Raw genomic sequence first — 17,307 nt, 5'->3', positions numbered from 1 at the left:
CGTGTGTGTGTGTGTGTGTGTGTGTGCGCGTGTGTGTGTGCGTGTGTGTGTGCGTGTGCGTGTGCGTGTGTGTGTGTGTGTGTGTGTGTGTGTGTGTGTGTGTGTATGTGTGTGTGTGTGTGTGTGTGTGTGTGTGTGTGTGTGTGTGTGTGTGTGTGTGTGTGTGTGTGTGTGTGTGTGTGTGTGTGTTTCTACGGAAATACGCCCCGTATTGGGCGCACACTAACGGCTGGTTCAAGATCAAAGTGAGTGAAGTTCAGCGTAGTCGGGTAGGCGGTGGTGATCTTCCAGACGCAGTCCACGTTGGGCGGGTACGACTTCGGAAACGATGGACTCGTGATGGTCCCACTCAATGCCTCGATCCTGCCGCCGCACGCTTCTGCGGAGAGTACACATAGACACATACATTTCAGTCAGTGAAGTGACGCCATAGTGGACAAAGTACCCTACTGCAAAACCCAGTGCCACGTCGTATTATTGGCCTAGTGTCGCGCTGAATGCTGAAGCGCTGTACTGGTGGGACACACTGGGTAGCGCTGGGTACTGTTGTGATAAGCAGCTCTAGAATGAAAAATACGGGCTGCCTGCCTACCATACATACATCTCTAAGTAGAAGAAAATGAGAGAGAGAGAGAGAGAGAGCAGTTCATTGCAGTAAAAATAAGCAGACCCATTATAAAGAAAGACAGCTTCACCTGTAGTCTCACCTCGCATCTATAGATAATAAGCCCAGTACCCTACCACTATTTTCCAGTACCAGTACCAGTACCCTACCATTTTTCTTTCCTTTTTTAAATGCAGTAATATATTCTATAAAAAACAAAGCACTACAGAAATCTCGGGTTACTCCAAGAACACACAATTAAAATCAGACAAGCAAGTGCAAGCGTTCAATAAGGCCATCCAGTCCGTCAGTGATTCTTGAGAGGCATACACACTTCGAAACTGAGCAGCAGATTCTCGAAAGAACGACCGATTGCCCCGCGATGGTCGAGCATGCCTGTCGCACATTATACTGCACCAAAGGGTATGCAGGCCAAGTATTATGAACTTGTCATATGGTGGGTCACAAGAGTTTTTCGATCGTATAGAAAGCAAATTGTTACATGTAAATATTTTTTAGTTTTCTCGGGAGAAAGTCATACAAGTACACTACAGCCATACAGTCTATAAAATAGATATCAATATTTTCGGCACGCTGAAACAAACGACGGCTTGTCGACCACGGCACAAAACAACTCATGTCCTTCAACGAAGTTATGACAGAAAATGTCGCCAATTGTAACACAAAGCCAGACGAACCGCAGACCCAGGACGGTGTACGGGCTGTTCCTGCCGATTTGGTACCCGTTCCGCGTCCTACGCGCCAGCGAAATGCCACATTATCTTAGTTAACAATGCGCAATAATTGACACATCTATGAAGTCAAATATTTCAATTAGAGAAGTGTCGGTGACTGCGGGTGGTAGCCTTCGGCGACAGGACATATACGCATGGGGATATATTGGTTGTAGCGCGAGAAGTCGCAGACGAATACATCTGTCTGTCGTCTTCGTCAACATTTTTCTCGTACTGCGAACAATATTTTACCATACCAACTCGCCCAATTAACGATCCTGCGCCACATACGTATCCTTAGATCGCACTGCATCGGGGCTCACCGCTTCATATGCGAACACCCGAGATACGAAAACACCGTTTATTTAAGATTACTGACGTCAAGGCTACACGATTCGCCGCGGCATCGAACTATAGGTGGCACCGCCGTCGCCTTGTTATTGTGGATAGACGGTCGACGACACGCATTGAAACGTACGCAGAGGCGTTCCTCCGTGAACAATTTTGCCCGACTTTCTGGCAATGAAGCGCGCTAACTGCAGTGATCTGCTCTTATGTTGTCCTCTAAATGTCACATCTTTGCCCGAACAACGGACAGCGTTTCTATTTACTTGAAAGAAGCGCAACCTCAGCCACAAAGTCTTTGTTTCGGCACCTTCTCGGGGTTTGTTGTGTATGTTTTGCTTGCGTTGCACTTACTCTGTTAAGGTTGCTGCACCAGTTATTAATTCCGCATTCTCTGCGAATCTCGCACTGGCTTAAAAAAAGTCTGCATTCCTGCACTAGGAATTTAAAGTAGCAAGTTAACGCGCACTCTGCATCGCCAATTGATGCTCCTTTAATTTTAATTTTTTTTATTCATTGGGATTAGCAAGCAGTGAATGAGTTAAATTCGGGCAGCTAGGAGACTGTGACTGACAGTGTGTTAGTAGGATCAGCAGGTTGCTTCAGACGAGATTATTTTTATCGCCCTTGCCCGGTTACGCGCCCGACAGTGATGTGACAAGGTTATAATCATTTGAGGAGCTGCAATCCTAAGGTAATTTTATTTCAGCTAATAGTGATCACGGCCTTATATCAAGCTAACAAGAATACAATGAATAGGGAAGGAAATTATAATAATCGCCTTTCAAATCAGTGTTATGACGTCCTCCGTCTAGAGACTGCCGTGTGACACGAATGACCTTCGCATAAATACCCACTTTTAGGTTCCCCTTTGTGGCAGCGAATGAGAGTACAAATGCGCACGATTTAATTGTGAAGAAAAATTAATTCACCGAACATCCCTGGTCGCGTAACTACTAAGCGAGGGTTATGCAGTTATCGCAATTATTATTACGACCTATCGTAATATAAAGTCTACGACGCGATATGGTATGAGTACACCCTTACGACTCTTTTTTCTCCTGCTGAGTGATATTCACGCCACCCCATAAAAGTTTCGTGGTATCACATAGGTCATTCTAACTCACTGTGTTGACTTGTAAACACATCGTGACAAGTAGAACACGGTAGTCACGTCTCGCTGCTTTCACTTCATTTATTTAGAACAAGGTAAAATGATTTTGTGATGTTCTTTAAACAGGAAGCGATAATAATATTGATGTAATTTTACCGAGTGGAAGGTGCAACAGTCACACACCGCTCGCTCTATACGGACCGTCCCTGGTCTTACTGCAGTGCAATGACGACAGCGCAAGTTTAAATTGTACACTGTTCAATAATGCAGACCAGCATTTATATGACTGTGCTACAGCCATGGAAGAAGCGGCCTTGAAAGATATTCACGCCATACACGCACATGCGAGCACGAAGGGCTGTTGGAGACCACGTGCGGCGAAATTCACATTATTCGTGGTTCACCCATTGCCCGCCAGGCGGCGACCTATCTCGCCACTGGCCTCCTTGAAGCACTTGGGTTCAGCGAGAGCAGTGGAAAAGCAAACATGTCCGCAATAGGCGTTAGTAAGGGGCGAAAGGAGGATTGGTGGAAGAAAAGTAGGGAAACGACAAAAAACGGAGATGTACAAAAGCACAGTTCGAAATAGGGGATCAGAAAATTTGGGTGGGGTAGTTCATAGTGTTTTTTTTCTCTTTTTTGTTGTTTAACCTAGGTAGGACATTAGGCAGTATAGTAGCAAGAGCTTGGTGGTGCAAGCAACCGCTTCATTCCAATGGGGACGCCCATAACATCCATTCATCCATCCATGGGAAGCTCGTTACTTTTCGAAGCGAGATCGAGATGCCTTAGAACACGCACCTATAAAGCGAGATATAAGAAGAAAGAAGAAGCATGTGCTTGCTGCGGTAAAGCTAGGGAAACTATGGAGCATGTTCTATTAGAATGTCAAGACGTCTAGCCAGCGGTCGATTTAGGTGCCACTGGCCTCCTTGAAGCCCTTGGGTCCAGCGAGAGCAGTGGAAAAGTAAACATGTCCGCGATAGGGATTAGCAAGAGGCGATAGGAGGATTGGTGGATGTAGGGAAACGACAAAAGCGGAGACGTACAAAAGAACAGTTCGCAATGGGGGATCAGAAAATTTGGTTGTGTGAGTTCATAGTGTTCTTTTTCTTTATTGTTTACCCTAGGTAGAACATTAGGCAGTATAATAGCAAGAGCTTGGTGGCTCAACCCACCGCTCCGTTCCAAAGAGGACGCTCATAACATCCATCCAGAGTTCTCACCAAAACATTGGTGAGAATTACTTTGCGAGATTTTAAGGATTTAGATCCTGTGCGTCTCGGTTTTTGCCAGAAGGCACGTGCTCTGCATTATTATAGTATTATAGTATCATAGTATTTGCATTAGAAAAATCCGTGCAATACATGGCAAGAAAGCCAGGAAAGCGGGCAGTGCGCGGCGAGTGCCTCAAGGCAGATAAGGGGAAGGATGAGAATGGAGATGGAATCGAGTCAATCGTCACACACTGTGATGTTGATGCTAGGCTGAAGAAAATGGAGCCTTTGCAGGAACAGCTTGCCAAGCAGGTGGAAGAGCTCACAAATGAACTAAATAGGGAGCGTGATGCACGGATTGTAGTGGCAAAAAGACTTGAAGCAGCCGAGGAAAAGCTGAACAGGACCGCTATTGTGAACGAGAATGGTCGTGACAATGGAACGCAGTCCCCCGACGTGACAGGAGATGGAGTGCCAGCAAAGTGCGTCGAATGCGTGTAACGTGGTGGGGCGTTAGCGGGAAAAAGCAGCACCTACCTTGAGGCAGCCACGCCGAAAAAGCAGGACCGCAGGGGTGAATGCCCCTTGTCGAGTCCGAAAAACGCGGAAAAGGACAAAGGGAAGCAGGGAGAGGTAGGAGGGACTGAAATGGCGATTATCGCCGGCGACTCAAACCTAGTTAGGAGCTCAGAAGCATTTGTGGAGAGGGTGAAATGCGATAAAAGAGTGGCGGTAGGGACATTTTCGGGGCGGACACTGGGTTGTGTCATGGAGCGAGCAAAAGACAAGCTCACTGAAAATGCCAACATCCGCAACCTTGTCATAGTAGCAGGTGGGCTAAACGACGTCGTAAACATGACAGGGACAGCACTATAGCCCAGCGCTTGGCGAAGGAGGTGGACGACTTGCGCGAGCTGTCCCCTCAGGTGCATATCGTGGTGTGCACGGTGCCTGAGGTGCCTGTACTTGACAGTCACGTACAAATAGCCGTAATGGCTGCTAATGAGGCGATGTGGAAAATGAGCCGAGAGAAAGGTTTCGAGGTTGTCGAAGTAAGCGGGGAAGTGAGAAGGTGTGGTGGTTTTCAACGAGACGGGATCCACTTCAATTACACGCTTGCACGAAAAGTGGGCTGGCAACTTGGTGGTCTCGCTGTTGCTTTTTGACGGGCACTCAGGAGGCCAGAGTAGGTAGTAATGAAGAAGGTTCCCCAAAGAAACCTCAGTATAGCATCGCCGCCAATAACAGACAAAGTAGGAAAGCAAGGGAGAGAGCTCGCCATGCAAAAGGCTAAATAAACATGTAGGGAGGCAGAAGAAAATAAAAGTGGGCAGAGATTGAGGAGCAGTTAAAAAGAGAACAAATAGGGGCGTATGCGGATACGGAAACGCACCTTAGAGACTCGGAAGAGCCGCCAGTGATTGAAAATTATGTTTGGGGAGGGTGCGACAGAAGTAAGTTGCAAAGAAAGGGAGGAGGAGTCGGAATGCTCTTCTATCAGGGAGCCATATGGAAAAGAGTAAATTCAAAATGTCAAGAGCATCTTTGATTATCAGGTACAATGAGTGGGAAAGAAACTTGGCTGGGCGTTACGTATTTGTGGACCGGAAAAAATTGCACAGAGAAGAACAAAGAGTTAGTGGAATGCATAAGCGCTGATATTAAGGGTTTCCGGAATGGTGCTGAAATTGTCCTATTAGGTGACATGAATGCCCACATACGGGATTTAGATGGCTATACCGACAATAACGGGAAGTCAATGCTGGACCTTTGTGAGCAACATAACCTCGTGGTCGTGAACACAGGGCCTAAGTGTGAAGGACAGATCACGTGGGAAGTGGGAAACCGGCAATCGACCATTGATTACTGTCTGATGAAAGAAGGAATTCATGATAAGTTGAGAGAAATGGTCATCGATGAGGAAGGGTTTAGAAGCATAGGGAGTGACCATAAACACATCATTTTGAAAATGGGATATGTAGTTGGGAAAGAGAGCAAGGAGAGCAAAATGGCCAGTGAAAATTTGAACGCTGAACAAATAGCAAATATAGTCACTAGAGTTGAGGAAGAACTTGGCAAAGGGCCAAGAGTGGGGATATGGTGAGCTTCTAAGTGTAATAACGACAGAAATACGGAAAGAGAAACAACATGTTCGTTGGAAAGGAAAAAAGAAACCGTAAAGCTCGTGGAACAAGGAGATACGAGAAGCAATCGCCGAACGACAGAAAGCATCTCGAGAGCACAGGCAGGCAAAGAAGGCGCAGTTGCCACAGTATGAAGTTACTAGTAAATGGGAAATATACCCGGAGAAAAAGTCTATGGTTCAAATAGTGGTGCAAGCAAAGATAAAAGGTGAACGTGAACGTTGGTTGTCAGAAATACGTGAGAAAAGGAAGGCCACACCCAGAATATTTTGGAACCCCATTAAATTATTAGGCAGGAAGTGAACAAAATACAACAACATTTACTAGACGAAGATGGAAACAAACTGGAAGGGGAAGCGGCAATAAATTACATCCGAAAAATAACAGCCGAATCTTTCCAAGGCAATGACGAGGCTGTATTTGGAGAAAAGGGAGCATGAAAGAGACCCATGTGGAAAAGGAGCTGGTGCTGAGAAATTTCAATTTGAATACAGCCGAAGAGAAAATTCTTAAGCGCACAGCCACAGGGCTAGACGAGGTTCCCGTTAGACTGATTAATGAACTAGGACCAAAAAGTAAGTAAGCTCTGGTAAAAGCAGTGGAAAAAAGTTTAAAAGATAGACGAATACCAGAGAGTTGGCGACAAAGTAGAATGAATTTAATTTATAACGATAAAGGGGATAAAGATAGAATTCGCTCGCATTGGCCATTACATTGGTAATATACAGGCTAGCAATGCAGGCAATCAAATTAAAGCTGCAAGCATGGGCAGAGAATAATGCCATCTTGGGAGAACTTCGGCCTGGCTTCAGGAAAGGTAGGCGTTTCGATGATAACTTATTTGTTCTTGTTCAGTGCGTTGAAATATCAAAAGTATAAAGCAGACCGTTATATGTGGCCTTTTTAGACATTACAGAAGCCTATGACAAGTAGACCGCAACATTTTGTAGGATATTCTGGAAGGGGAGGGCTTAGGTGACGATTGTCTGCAGCTTTTAAGAGAGATTTACCTAGAAAATACCATTTGCGTTGAATGGTAAGGGATGAGGAGCGAGGAGAAAGTTGATATCAAAAAGGGACTGAGGCAGGGGTGCCTATTATACCCACTGCTGTTTATGATGTACATGGAAAGGATGGAGAGGCCGCTAGAAGGACGTTTTATCGGGTGTAATTTTTCATACAAACAGGCGGGTAAAGTAGTAGAGCAGCAACTTCCAGGTTTATATTATGTGGACGACATTATGCTGCTAGCTAACAAGCAGTGATTTGCAACGTCTGGCTAATATCTGTGGACGGTACGGCAACAATATAGGTTTGAACTTTAGTGTTAGAAAATCAGGCGTTATGGTATTCGATGAAAGCAGTGAACAGACACGGGCAATACAGGGCCAGTGTTACGACTTGGAGGTGGTCCCGTAGCGCTCGTCACCCGTTTCCTGACAGAGCGTTGGTAGCGAAGACTCCGAGTCAGCCGTCGGCGAGAATAACGAAAGGGATTTTATACATTCTATACAGGCCATTATACAGGACAAGATCGGATCGGCACGGGGGCCGAGAGCTCACAGCAAACGCGACTGTTCCCGCACGGCGACGTCCGGCGAAAACGAGTGACACATCTCACTCCACTCGAGAGCGGCACTCTCCTCCCGGTGGGTCGGCGGATCCGGTTTTCCAGGCGGCTGCGTTGAGCCTTATAATGCCCCGAGAAACCATTGTCACTCTAACGGCCCAATACAAAGCCAGCACTCGACGGTCGTCCGAGAGGTCCAACCAGCGACCGCGTTGGCCCCCCGGTTCGAAGTTGGCGGGCGCGGTGACCTCCAGGCAAAGGAAGGTACGGCGCCGGGCTGTCTGGCACTTGGTTGCACGTTTGGACATGTCGCTCGCCGACGCTTCTCCGCAGGACTCCGCTGCCTGACGGCTCAGCATCTTGACTTGGCAAGGGAGAATTAGGGCGCTGTGCCTTTCGGCGCAGCCGCGGGTTTGTCCAAAGGGCGTTCGCAGGATCGATTCGGCATCTTGTAGATTCGGAATCCGGGCTGGTGCTAATGGCACAACAGCATCCCCGCCCTCAGATAAGGCGCCGGGAAGACGAGCTGCCTCCACGTGGCTCGGATGCCAGGCGCGCACGTTCGTCAGGCTCGTCCAAGTTCATGTCCAGTGTCTGGACGCCAGGTAACTTCACGTGCCCAGGTCCCACTCGCCAGGACAGGAGCTCTGCTCACCGCGTTGTCGCCAAGGCACCTCAACCAGCTCCGCTCGGGTCGTTCCTAAGCCCTTGCTTCTCGCCACTGGTCCCGGTTGGTCGTTCTGCAGCTTGCAAAACCGACCGGCAAAAGGCAACACCCAACACGAACAAGTGCCCTCTGTCTCCCGCCAAACACCAAACAAGGCTATAATCCAAATCAACCTAACTAAATTGCTATCCCCCTTTTTGCTCCCGCTGCAACAAGAGGCAGGTGTACGATCTGGTACACAAGGCTCAAACAACCAGTTTTCAAATGAACAACACACCAAAATATCAGGAAGAATTAATAATCAGCAATAATAATGACAAATAGAATCGTCCCCTTGAAATCACTTGGACCGAAAACATACTACTGAGGAAGCAAATGAGGTCATTCATTTTTACCCCGATCTTCCTGTGAACAGGACAGGTCGTCGCGAAGCAAGAGAAGGTAAGTAACGAGTAGGAACGAGTAGGCCACTGAAAGAAGCGAGGCCTAGAATGCACGACTTAGAGCATCTGCGTTCGCGTTCAACCTTCCCTTCTTATAACGGACAACGAGGCTGTGCTGCTGGAGGGTCATGCTCCATCTCAGCAAACGACCGCTTTTAGAGGACATGCTACTTAACCAAGTTAGAGGGCAATGGTCTGTTTCCACAACAAACTTAGAACCGGAGACATAACAAGCCAGCTTCTGAACGGCCCACACAACGCAGGCGCACTCTTTCTCAGAGGTACTGTATGCCTCTTCTCTACAACTTAGTTTGCGACTTAAATACAAAATTGGTCGTTCATGACCACTAGCATCTTCTTGGCATAGTAACGCTCCCATGCCGCGATCACTCGCGTCGCATTGAATGATGAAACCTTTCGAAAAGTCTGGTGCCGTCAGAACCGGCTTATGGCTTAATGCTCGCTTCAGCATTTGGAACGCATTTTCTTTGTTTGAGTCACACGTCACCTTAACGGGCTCCTCACTTCCGAAGTGCGTTGGTTAGCGGGCTGGCAAGGTCAGAGTAGTCTCTCACATAGTGTTGGTAATATACAGCTAAACCTAAAAAGCCCCGTATATGCGTCTTCGTGGTTGGCCAGGGATAGTTCAAAATAGCAGCTACCTTGATGTCGGACGGTCTACGCCGGCCGCGCCCCACCACATGGCCCAAATAAGTCACTTCACCGCAACCTAGGTGACATTTAGCTGGTTTCACAGTAAGACCTGTCTCTTTCAACCGGCTCAACACGACTCGCAAGTGCTCCAGATGTGATTCCCAAGTGTCCGAAAATATGGCAACATCATCGAGGTACGGCAATGCGAACTCGCCTAAACCATGAAGCACTCTGTCCATCAGGCTAGAGAAACAATACGGCGCGTTTTTGAGGCCGAAGCTCCACATGAGTGGGCGGAATGTTCCAAGCGGGGAAACGAAGGCGGCATAGCGGCTAGCCCGTTCCGTAAGGGGTACTTGCCAATAGCCTCGCACGAGGTCCAGGGTAGATATATAATTGGACTTCGACAACGTCTCTACCCTTTCTTCCAGGTTCGGTATCGGATATGTCTGATCTCGAGTTATCGCGTTCAGACGCCGATAATCGACACATGGCCTCGGATCTTTTCCTCGAGCCTGGACTATTGTCAAGGGCGACGTGTAGTCGCTCTCACTTGGTACTATAACCCCCAAGTCACGCATGCGCTGAATCTCCTCAGCCATGATTTTTTTCTGCACGGGCGAACAACGGTACGGTTTACTGCGGATCGGTTGATCAGAGGTTAACTCGATGCCGTGCTCTAGGACCGTTGTTCTTCCGGGACGGTTCGAAAAAACCTCCCTAAACTCTGAAACTATTCCCTTTAAATCCTCCTTTTGGGCGGCACTTAGACGCGCTTCCAACGTCAGCTGTCCCACCATTAGCTCTAAACCACATACCTTCATATCAGCCGTCGTCAGGATTTCGGCCCCTTCCTCATCGTCAGCATTTATCGTCATGCTTATAATCGCGCGACGCTGAATGTAGGGTTTCATCAAGTTGCTGTAGTAAATTTTTTTGGGCCGTCTCCCTAGTTTAACTTCGTAGTTGGTATCGGAAAGCTTAGTTACAACCACTGCGGGCCCCTCCCAACGATCCTCGAGCTTGTTTTTTTTCGACGGTCGCAGCAACATCACTTGGCTACCTTCTTCGAAGGTGCGTTTTCTTGCCGACTTGTCGTAGCATTCCTTTGACAAGGTCTTCGCCGCCTTAATGTGCCTCTCTACAATATCTTTGGTTTTCCCGAGCCCCTGGAGGAGGTCGAGGACGTACGAGACTACATTTGGGTCGTCGTCACTGCCTTCCCAAGACTCTCGCAGCATGCGCAACGGAGTTCTTAGGCTCCGGCCATATACGAGCTCCGCGGGGCTAAAGCCGGTGCTCTCATGAGGAGCCGATCTCAAGGCGAACATAGCGGCGGGAATGCAGGCCTCCCAGTCACAGTGACGCTCAAAGCACACGGCTCTCAATATTTGCTTCAGCACTGAGTGCATCCGCTCTACTGGGTTAGATTGCGGGTGATGGATGGAACTGTGCACTACTTTAATGCAGCATCTTTCCAAAAAAGTAGAAGTTAGGCAGCTGGTGAAGACGCTGCCATTGTCGCACTGAATCTCGGAAGGGAAACCGACGCGTGCGAACATTGAGAGCAGAGCGTCCACGACCTGGGAGGAATTTAGCTCCTTAAGAGGTACTGCCTCGGGGAACTTGGTCGCGACACACAGGGTGGTCAGAACATACCTACAACCGTTCGTTGATTCTGGCAGAGGGCCTACAATATCGATTACTAGTCGCCGAAAAGGTTCGGATATGACTGGCACCAACTTCATCGGTGCCTTCCACTTGTCAGTGGATTAGCCGATGCTCTGGCAGGTGTCGCAAGAGCGCACGAACTGTTCGACATCCTTCCAACAATACGGCCAATAAAACTCCTGAGCCATTCTAGCCTTGGTCTTTTTCAAGCCAAGATGCCCTGCCCACGCATTTTCGTGCCCGAGTTCCAGTAACTGTCGGCGTTATTTCCGAGGAATCAGAAGCTGTTCATATTTGCGACCCTGCTTATCCGTGTAGCGGCGGTACAATAAGCCAGATTCCTCGTAAGATGAAACCCTCTTTTTTCCACTCCCAGTTTGACGCTCTTCATCAGATCGGCTATTGAACAGTCTTCCTTTTGCTCGCGAATCAGAGTTTCTCTTTCAACTGCAGCCAGCTCCTGCCAGCTGGCGGAAACCGGAGCGAGTGTGGAGCCTGCGTCGCCTAACTGCGGCGTCGTGTCCATATCGCGGCTAGCACTGGACGCGTCACTCCCAGTCACTTCCAGGACACGCTCGACCAGGCCAGCCTCCGAGCTCTGCCTCTCCCGTGCCTGCTCGCCACTCAAGTTACCTTGATCAGTCCGTGTGCCGCACCGTTGTTCGCTCACCGACTCAAAGTCAGGTTCCCTCGACTGCTGGCGCGCTTTGGATCGCGTGAGGGCCATGTACGCCACGTCGGCAAAGAATGATTTGCCCTGATCCTTCAGCAGCTGCTCCGGGCTATTTGAGAAGAGGTAGGGAAAGTGCTCCGGGAGGGTGGCAGACACAGCGGCTTCTGTGTTAAGTTTCCCAAACTTTCCTTCAATGATAACCGTTGCGATCGGTAAACAGACACTCTCCTCCTCGGCCACTTGCCGTATCCAAGCGCACTCTCCCGTAAAATCATTCGAGGAGACGAAAGACGGGTGGACAACGTCCATAGTTGCTGCAGAGTCCCGAAGTGCTCGGAACTTCTGGCCGTTTACCTTAATTTCCCTCATATATGGCTCCAATAGTCGTATGCTTTTGTTAGTTTCCTGTATTGTTGCAAAAGCAATTTTCTCTGGGCAGCTCGCAGCGATGTGCCCTTGCTTTTTGCAATTGTAGCAGGTTAACGGTTTCCGTTTTTCAAAAGAACGCGTCGTATCGTTTCGCTGCTTGGGACCATCGTTAGCATTCTGAGATGCATTCTGTCCTTCCCTTACAGTTTCTTTGGTAAGGGACTCGTCTTTCCGAAACTCGCGACGCGTGATTTGCTTCCGTTCGTCGGGCTTCCCGGAAAACCCATCTCTCCTATCTGCTTTTTCTACGCGCACTGCCTTGCTGTGCAAGCTGCGGCGGGTGTAATACTCTTCCGCTAACTCTGCTGCCTTCTTTAGCTTAACCTCCTTTAGCCTATCTTGCAGCCAGAGCCTGACATCCTCATCAATGCAACGGTGGAACTGCTCCAACGTGATGCATTCGACGATTTTGTCGAGGTCGTCGTAAACCTATTCGCCCTTCAGCCATTCCACCAGGTCGGCTTTTAGACGAAACGCGAAGTCAACATTCGACTCCCTGCCCTTTTTTGCATACCGGAACCTCTGCCGGAAAGCTTCGGGCGACAATTTGTACTTCCGCAGTAGCGCTTCCTTCACATCACTGTAGCTCTCAAACGCCTCTTTCGATAAGCAAGTTATTACGTCCGATGCCTCCCCAGGAACCAAGGCTAACAGAATCTGTGCCCAGAGGGAGCGCTCAATGCTATTCCGTTCGCACACGTGCTCAAATTTCACGAGGTATTTGGCCATATCCTCTCCGACGACAAAGGGTGGAAGTTGATCGCGTATTCTTGGAACGTTAGAAGTGAGACTAGGCGCCGGCGCGCTATTTCGGGTTTCCAACTCTTTCATTTTAAGCTCGTGCTCACGTCGCTCCTTCTCTTTCCTTTCCTCCTCGCAACGTTCCTTCTCCCTCTTTTCCTCCTCGCGACGTTCCTTTTCTGCCTGCCACTCCCGACGTTCCTTTTCTTTCCTTTCCTCCCTTTCCCGACGTTCATTGATATCCGCCCAGGCCTCTTCGGCTTCCTCAGCCGTTACGTCCCCAGTCCTCATGACCTCAAGGATCGCATTCTTTCTTTTGGTTCAGCCCAACTCAATGCCCAACTCCTCACAAATTTGGAGAAGTTCCTTGACCTTGTACTTCTCCATCGTTCACACTGTCCTCCTGCTGTTTACCCTTTTTGAATATACCTGCCGTACGCTTCTATAATGCTACTAGTAAGACATATGCAAGTATTTCACACACTGCCCTTTTTACCCCCTCAGCATCCCCTGGTTTTCAAAACACTCTCACTAGGCTTTAAACACACAAGGTTAACACAATGCAACACCAAATCCTTCCCTAAGCTACTATAACCTGTGTCGGAGAAAGTCTGGTGTTTGAGGTAAACTTCAGGCACTCACCGCGCCGAGGTAGCCGATGCCGGTCAATCCCGTAGCTGCCATCCACTGTTACGACTTTGAGGTGGTCCCGTAGCGCTCGTCACCCGTTTCGTGACAGAGCGTTGGTAGCGAAGACTCCGAGTCAGCCGTCGGCGAGAATAACGAAAGGGATTTTATACATTCTATACAGGCCATTATACAGGACAAGATCGGATCGGCACGGGGGCCGAGAGCTCACAGCAAACGCGACTGTTCCCGCACGGCGACGTCCGGCGAAAACGAGTGACACATCTCACTCCACTCGAGAGCGGCACTCTCCTCCCGGTGGGTCGGCGGATCCAGTTTTCCAGGCAGCTGCGTTGGGCCTTATAATGCCCCGAGAAACCATTGTCACTCAAACGGCCCAATACAAAGCCAGCACTCGACGGTCGTCCGAGAGGTCCAACCAGCGACCGCGTTGGCCCCCCGGTTCAAAGTTGGCGGGCGCGGTGACCTCCAGGCAAAGGGAGGTACGGCGCCGGGCTGTCTAGCACTTGATAGCACGTTTGGACATGTCGCTCGCCGATGCTTCTCCGCAGGACTCCGCTGCCTGACGGCTCAGCATCTTGATTTGGCAAGGGAGAATTAGGCGCTGTGCCTTTCGGCGCAGCCTCGGGTTTGTCCAAAGGGCGTTCGCAGGATCGATTCGGCATCTTGTAGATTCGGAATCCGGGCTGGTGGTAATGGCACAACACCAGGAAATACTTCGGGTAAGAGAATATAAATATCTTGGTATATGGATAAACGAAGGCAATATATACATGGGAACACAGGAGAAACTAACAGTGACGGGGAAGAGAAATGCAGTCATAATGAAGCACAGAACGCTATGGGGATACAAAAGGTACGAGGTGCTCAGGGGTATGTGGAAAGGTGTAATGGTTCCAGGACTTACGTTTGGAAATGCGGTTGTTTGCTTTAAATCAGGGGTACAATCAGAACGCGATGGAAACGAAAGGTTAGTGGGACGCCTCGCATTGGGCGCTAACGGGAAGGCTACAAATGAAGCGGTGCAGGGTGATTATGGGTTGGACTAGTTTTGAAGTGAGGGAAGCTCGCAGTAAAATTGATTATGACGAACGACTGAGGAATATTGAAGAAAGTAAATGGGCTGGGAGAGCGTTGAGGTATCTGTACAGGAAAAACATTGATTCACAGTGGAGGAAGAGAACTAGGAAGCTTACCAGCAAGTAAGCGCCCTCTGGTGTGAGCAACAAAGCAACAAAGAACGTCAAGCAGAAGGTCAGAGAGGCTGACTGAAACAATCTCATGGGTGGCGGCAATGGAAAAGAAACCTGCCATGAGTAACTACTTACGAGGTAAAAACGAAATCAGGAAAGAAACAATTTAGGATAACTCAAGGGGAAGTTCATAACTTTTTAAAGCGAGATCGGGATGCCTTAGAACACGCAGCAATAATGCGAGATATAAGAAGGAAGAAGAAGGATATGCTTGGGCTGCGGTAAAGCTGTGGGAACGATAGAACATTTTTTATTGGAATGTGATGACGTCTGCCGAGCAGTAGATTTAGGCACCACTGGCCTCGGGTTCAGCGAGAGCCGTGGAAAAATAAACATGTCCGCAATGGAGAATAGTAAGAGGCGATCGGAAGATTCGTGGAAGTAGGGAAACGACAAAAAACGTATACGTACAAAAGCAAAGTTCGCTATAGGGGATCAGAAAATTTGGTTATGGGAGTTCATAGTGTGTTTTATTTCGTTTTTTTTCTGTTTGAACCTAGGTAAGACATTAGGCAGTATAATAGCAAGAGCTTGGTCGCGCAACACACAGCCCCGTTCAAAAGGGGACGCTCATAACATCCATCCGTCCGTGCGTCCATCCGTCCGTCCGTCTGCCCGTCCATCCATCCATCCATCCATCCATCCATCCATCCATCCATCCATCCATCCATCCATCCATCCATCCATCCATCCATCGATCCATCCATCCATCCATCCATCCATCCATCCATCCATCCATCCGTTCATCCATAGTAGATTTTCTTCGTAAGACTTGTTTATTCCAGAGCCCGGAGGCACCAACTATGTGTAGGCGCTGTTAAGAACGGCCTGCTGAGTTGCAAGTTTTGCCAGCCAGTTGCGACAGTGACGTCAAGGCTTTTCCTGGAACACCACCGCAAACCTCTGGCTTCGGCGTCACTAAGTCGACTGTGTGCGAAGAACAATACACGCGTCCTCGGCTCTCCGTCGCTAGAGCTAGGATGCGTTCGACGAAGCAGGCTTTGTGCCGAACACGACACCGCCGAGGGAACATAGTCCGAAGCCGCTTCCCACACGCCGTTCGAGATGCAAGACAATGGGCTACCGGCCGCGCTGCGGGGGTCAGCTCCGAGTTCTACGAAGTCCGTGTGACATCGGTTCCGGACCGTGAACCTGTGTGTGTGTGTGTGTGTGTGTGTGTGTGTGTGTATGTAAGCCGTCCGCGGAGAGGCGGCTTGTTTACGATGTCTGGACGAACGTTTCCGTCACCTTGCGATCGAGGGGGGGGGGGAGCGGGGTGTTTATAAACCGCTGTTGTGCGGCTGCTCAGTGCACTTTCTTAAGCAGTCATGTTAGACTGATGTACTTTCTCAAGCAGTCCTGTCAGACGGAGGTACTTTCTCTCGCAGTCATGCTAGACTGATGTAGACACTGTAAATAAACCAATATTCCTAGTTCTCGATGAGAAGCAGTCCTTCCCTTCATCAACGTCCTCAGCATTGATAACTTGGACGACGGCATAGGCCAGCTACCTTCTAATTTATGCCAGACTCATCTTGACAACGGGTTACGAGCGATGGGATTGAGCCCCCAATTCTGACAACTGGCTGATACCGGTGAGATCGACTTTGCGACGTGGTGCTGTGCCTGCGATGAGTGCTTGGTTCTTGCTTTGATTCTCTAGGCTTCATTTTGTGGTTGTTCTCTTTAGAAAAGTAGGGAAGATAGATTGTTGACTGTTAGCTAGGTTGTGTTAGCCTAGCTAGATTTAGCGAGCAGGACCAAGGCAGTAAAGCAGCAATCATGGAGTTAAAGAAACTGCTGAGAGACGAATTGTTGATTGTTGGTGAGGAACTGGGCCTAGATGTACGCAAGGAAATGCTAAAATCACAATTATTGGAGCTAATTTCCGAAGAGACCAGTGAAGAAGAAATTGAAATGGGATTGGAACTTCCAAAAAAGAGAGAAACGGGAAAGAGAAAGAGAAGAACGAGACAAAGAAGAACGGGAGAGAGAAGAACGAGACAGAGAGAGAGAGAGGAACGCGATAAAGATCGCGAGTTAAGAGAAATGCAACTTGAACTTGAAAGCAAACGTTTGGAGTTGCCTCAAGGAAGTTAAGGGGCTCTGGGACGATCAAGTGAGGCATAATCATACCGCATGGACAGGCTATTAAAGCCATTTGAGCTCGGGACTGACATAGGCTTCTTCCTAAGCAATTTTGAAAGGACTTGCGAGAAGATGAACTTCGATCCGAGTACATGGACACAGCGGTTGCTGTCTATGTTGCCGTGCGAGGCGGCGGAAGTAATCGCCAGACTCAGTGCACAGGATGCATATGATTATGCGAAAGTTAAGGCTAGCCTCCTGAAGAAATACCGCCTTTCAGCCGAAGCTTTTCGGCAAAGGTTTAGGAGCACA

General features: G+C 48.8%; 1 protein-coding gene across 1 annotated transcript in view; it reads right to left on the bottom strand.

Moving 5' to 3' along the window:
- Window positions 1-17,307, bottom strand: part of LOC142576540 (uncharacterized) — a 206,108-nt gene that overhangs the window by 132,462 nt on the left and 56,339 nt on the right. The window contains exon 2 of the mRNA XM_075686704.1: window positions 228-379. Coding sequence (XP_075542819.1) covers window positions 228-379 — 152 coding nt within the window. The remainder of the gene's footprint in view (window positions 1-227; window positions 380-17,307) is intronic.

The sequence above is a fragment of the Dermacentor variabilis genome, chromosome 1 (genome assembly GCF_050947875.1).
Source record: "Dermacentor variabilis isolate Ectoservices chromosome 1, ASM5094787v1, whole genome shotgun sequence".
In the NCBI taxonomy this organism is placed as follows: Eukaryota; Metazoa; Arthropoda; class Arachnida; order Ixodida; family Ixodidae; genus Dermacentor; species Dermacentor variabilis.
Note: the sequence above shows the minus strand (reverse complement) of the source record. Positions and strands in the feature narration are given on the sequence as shown.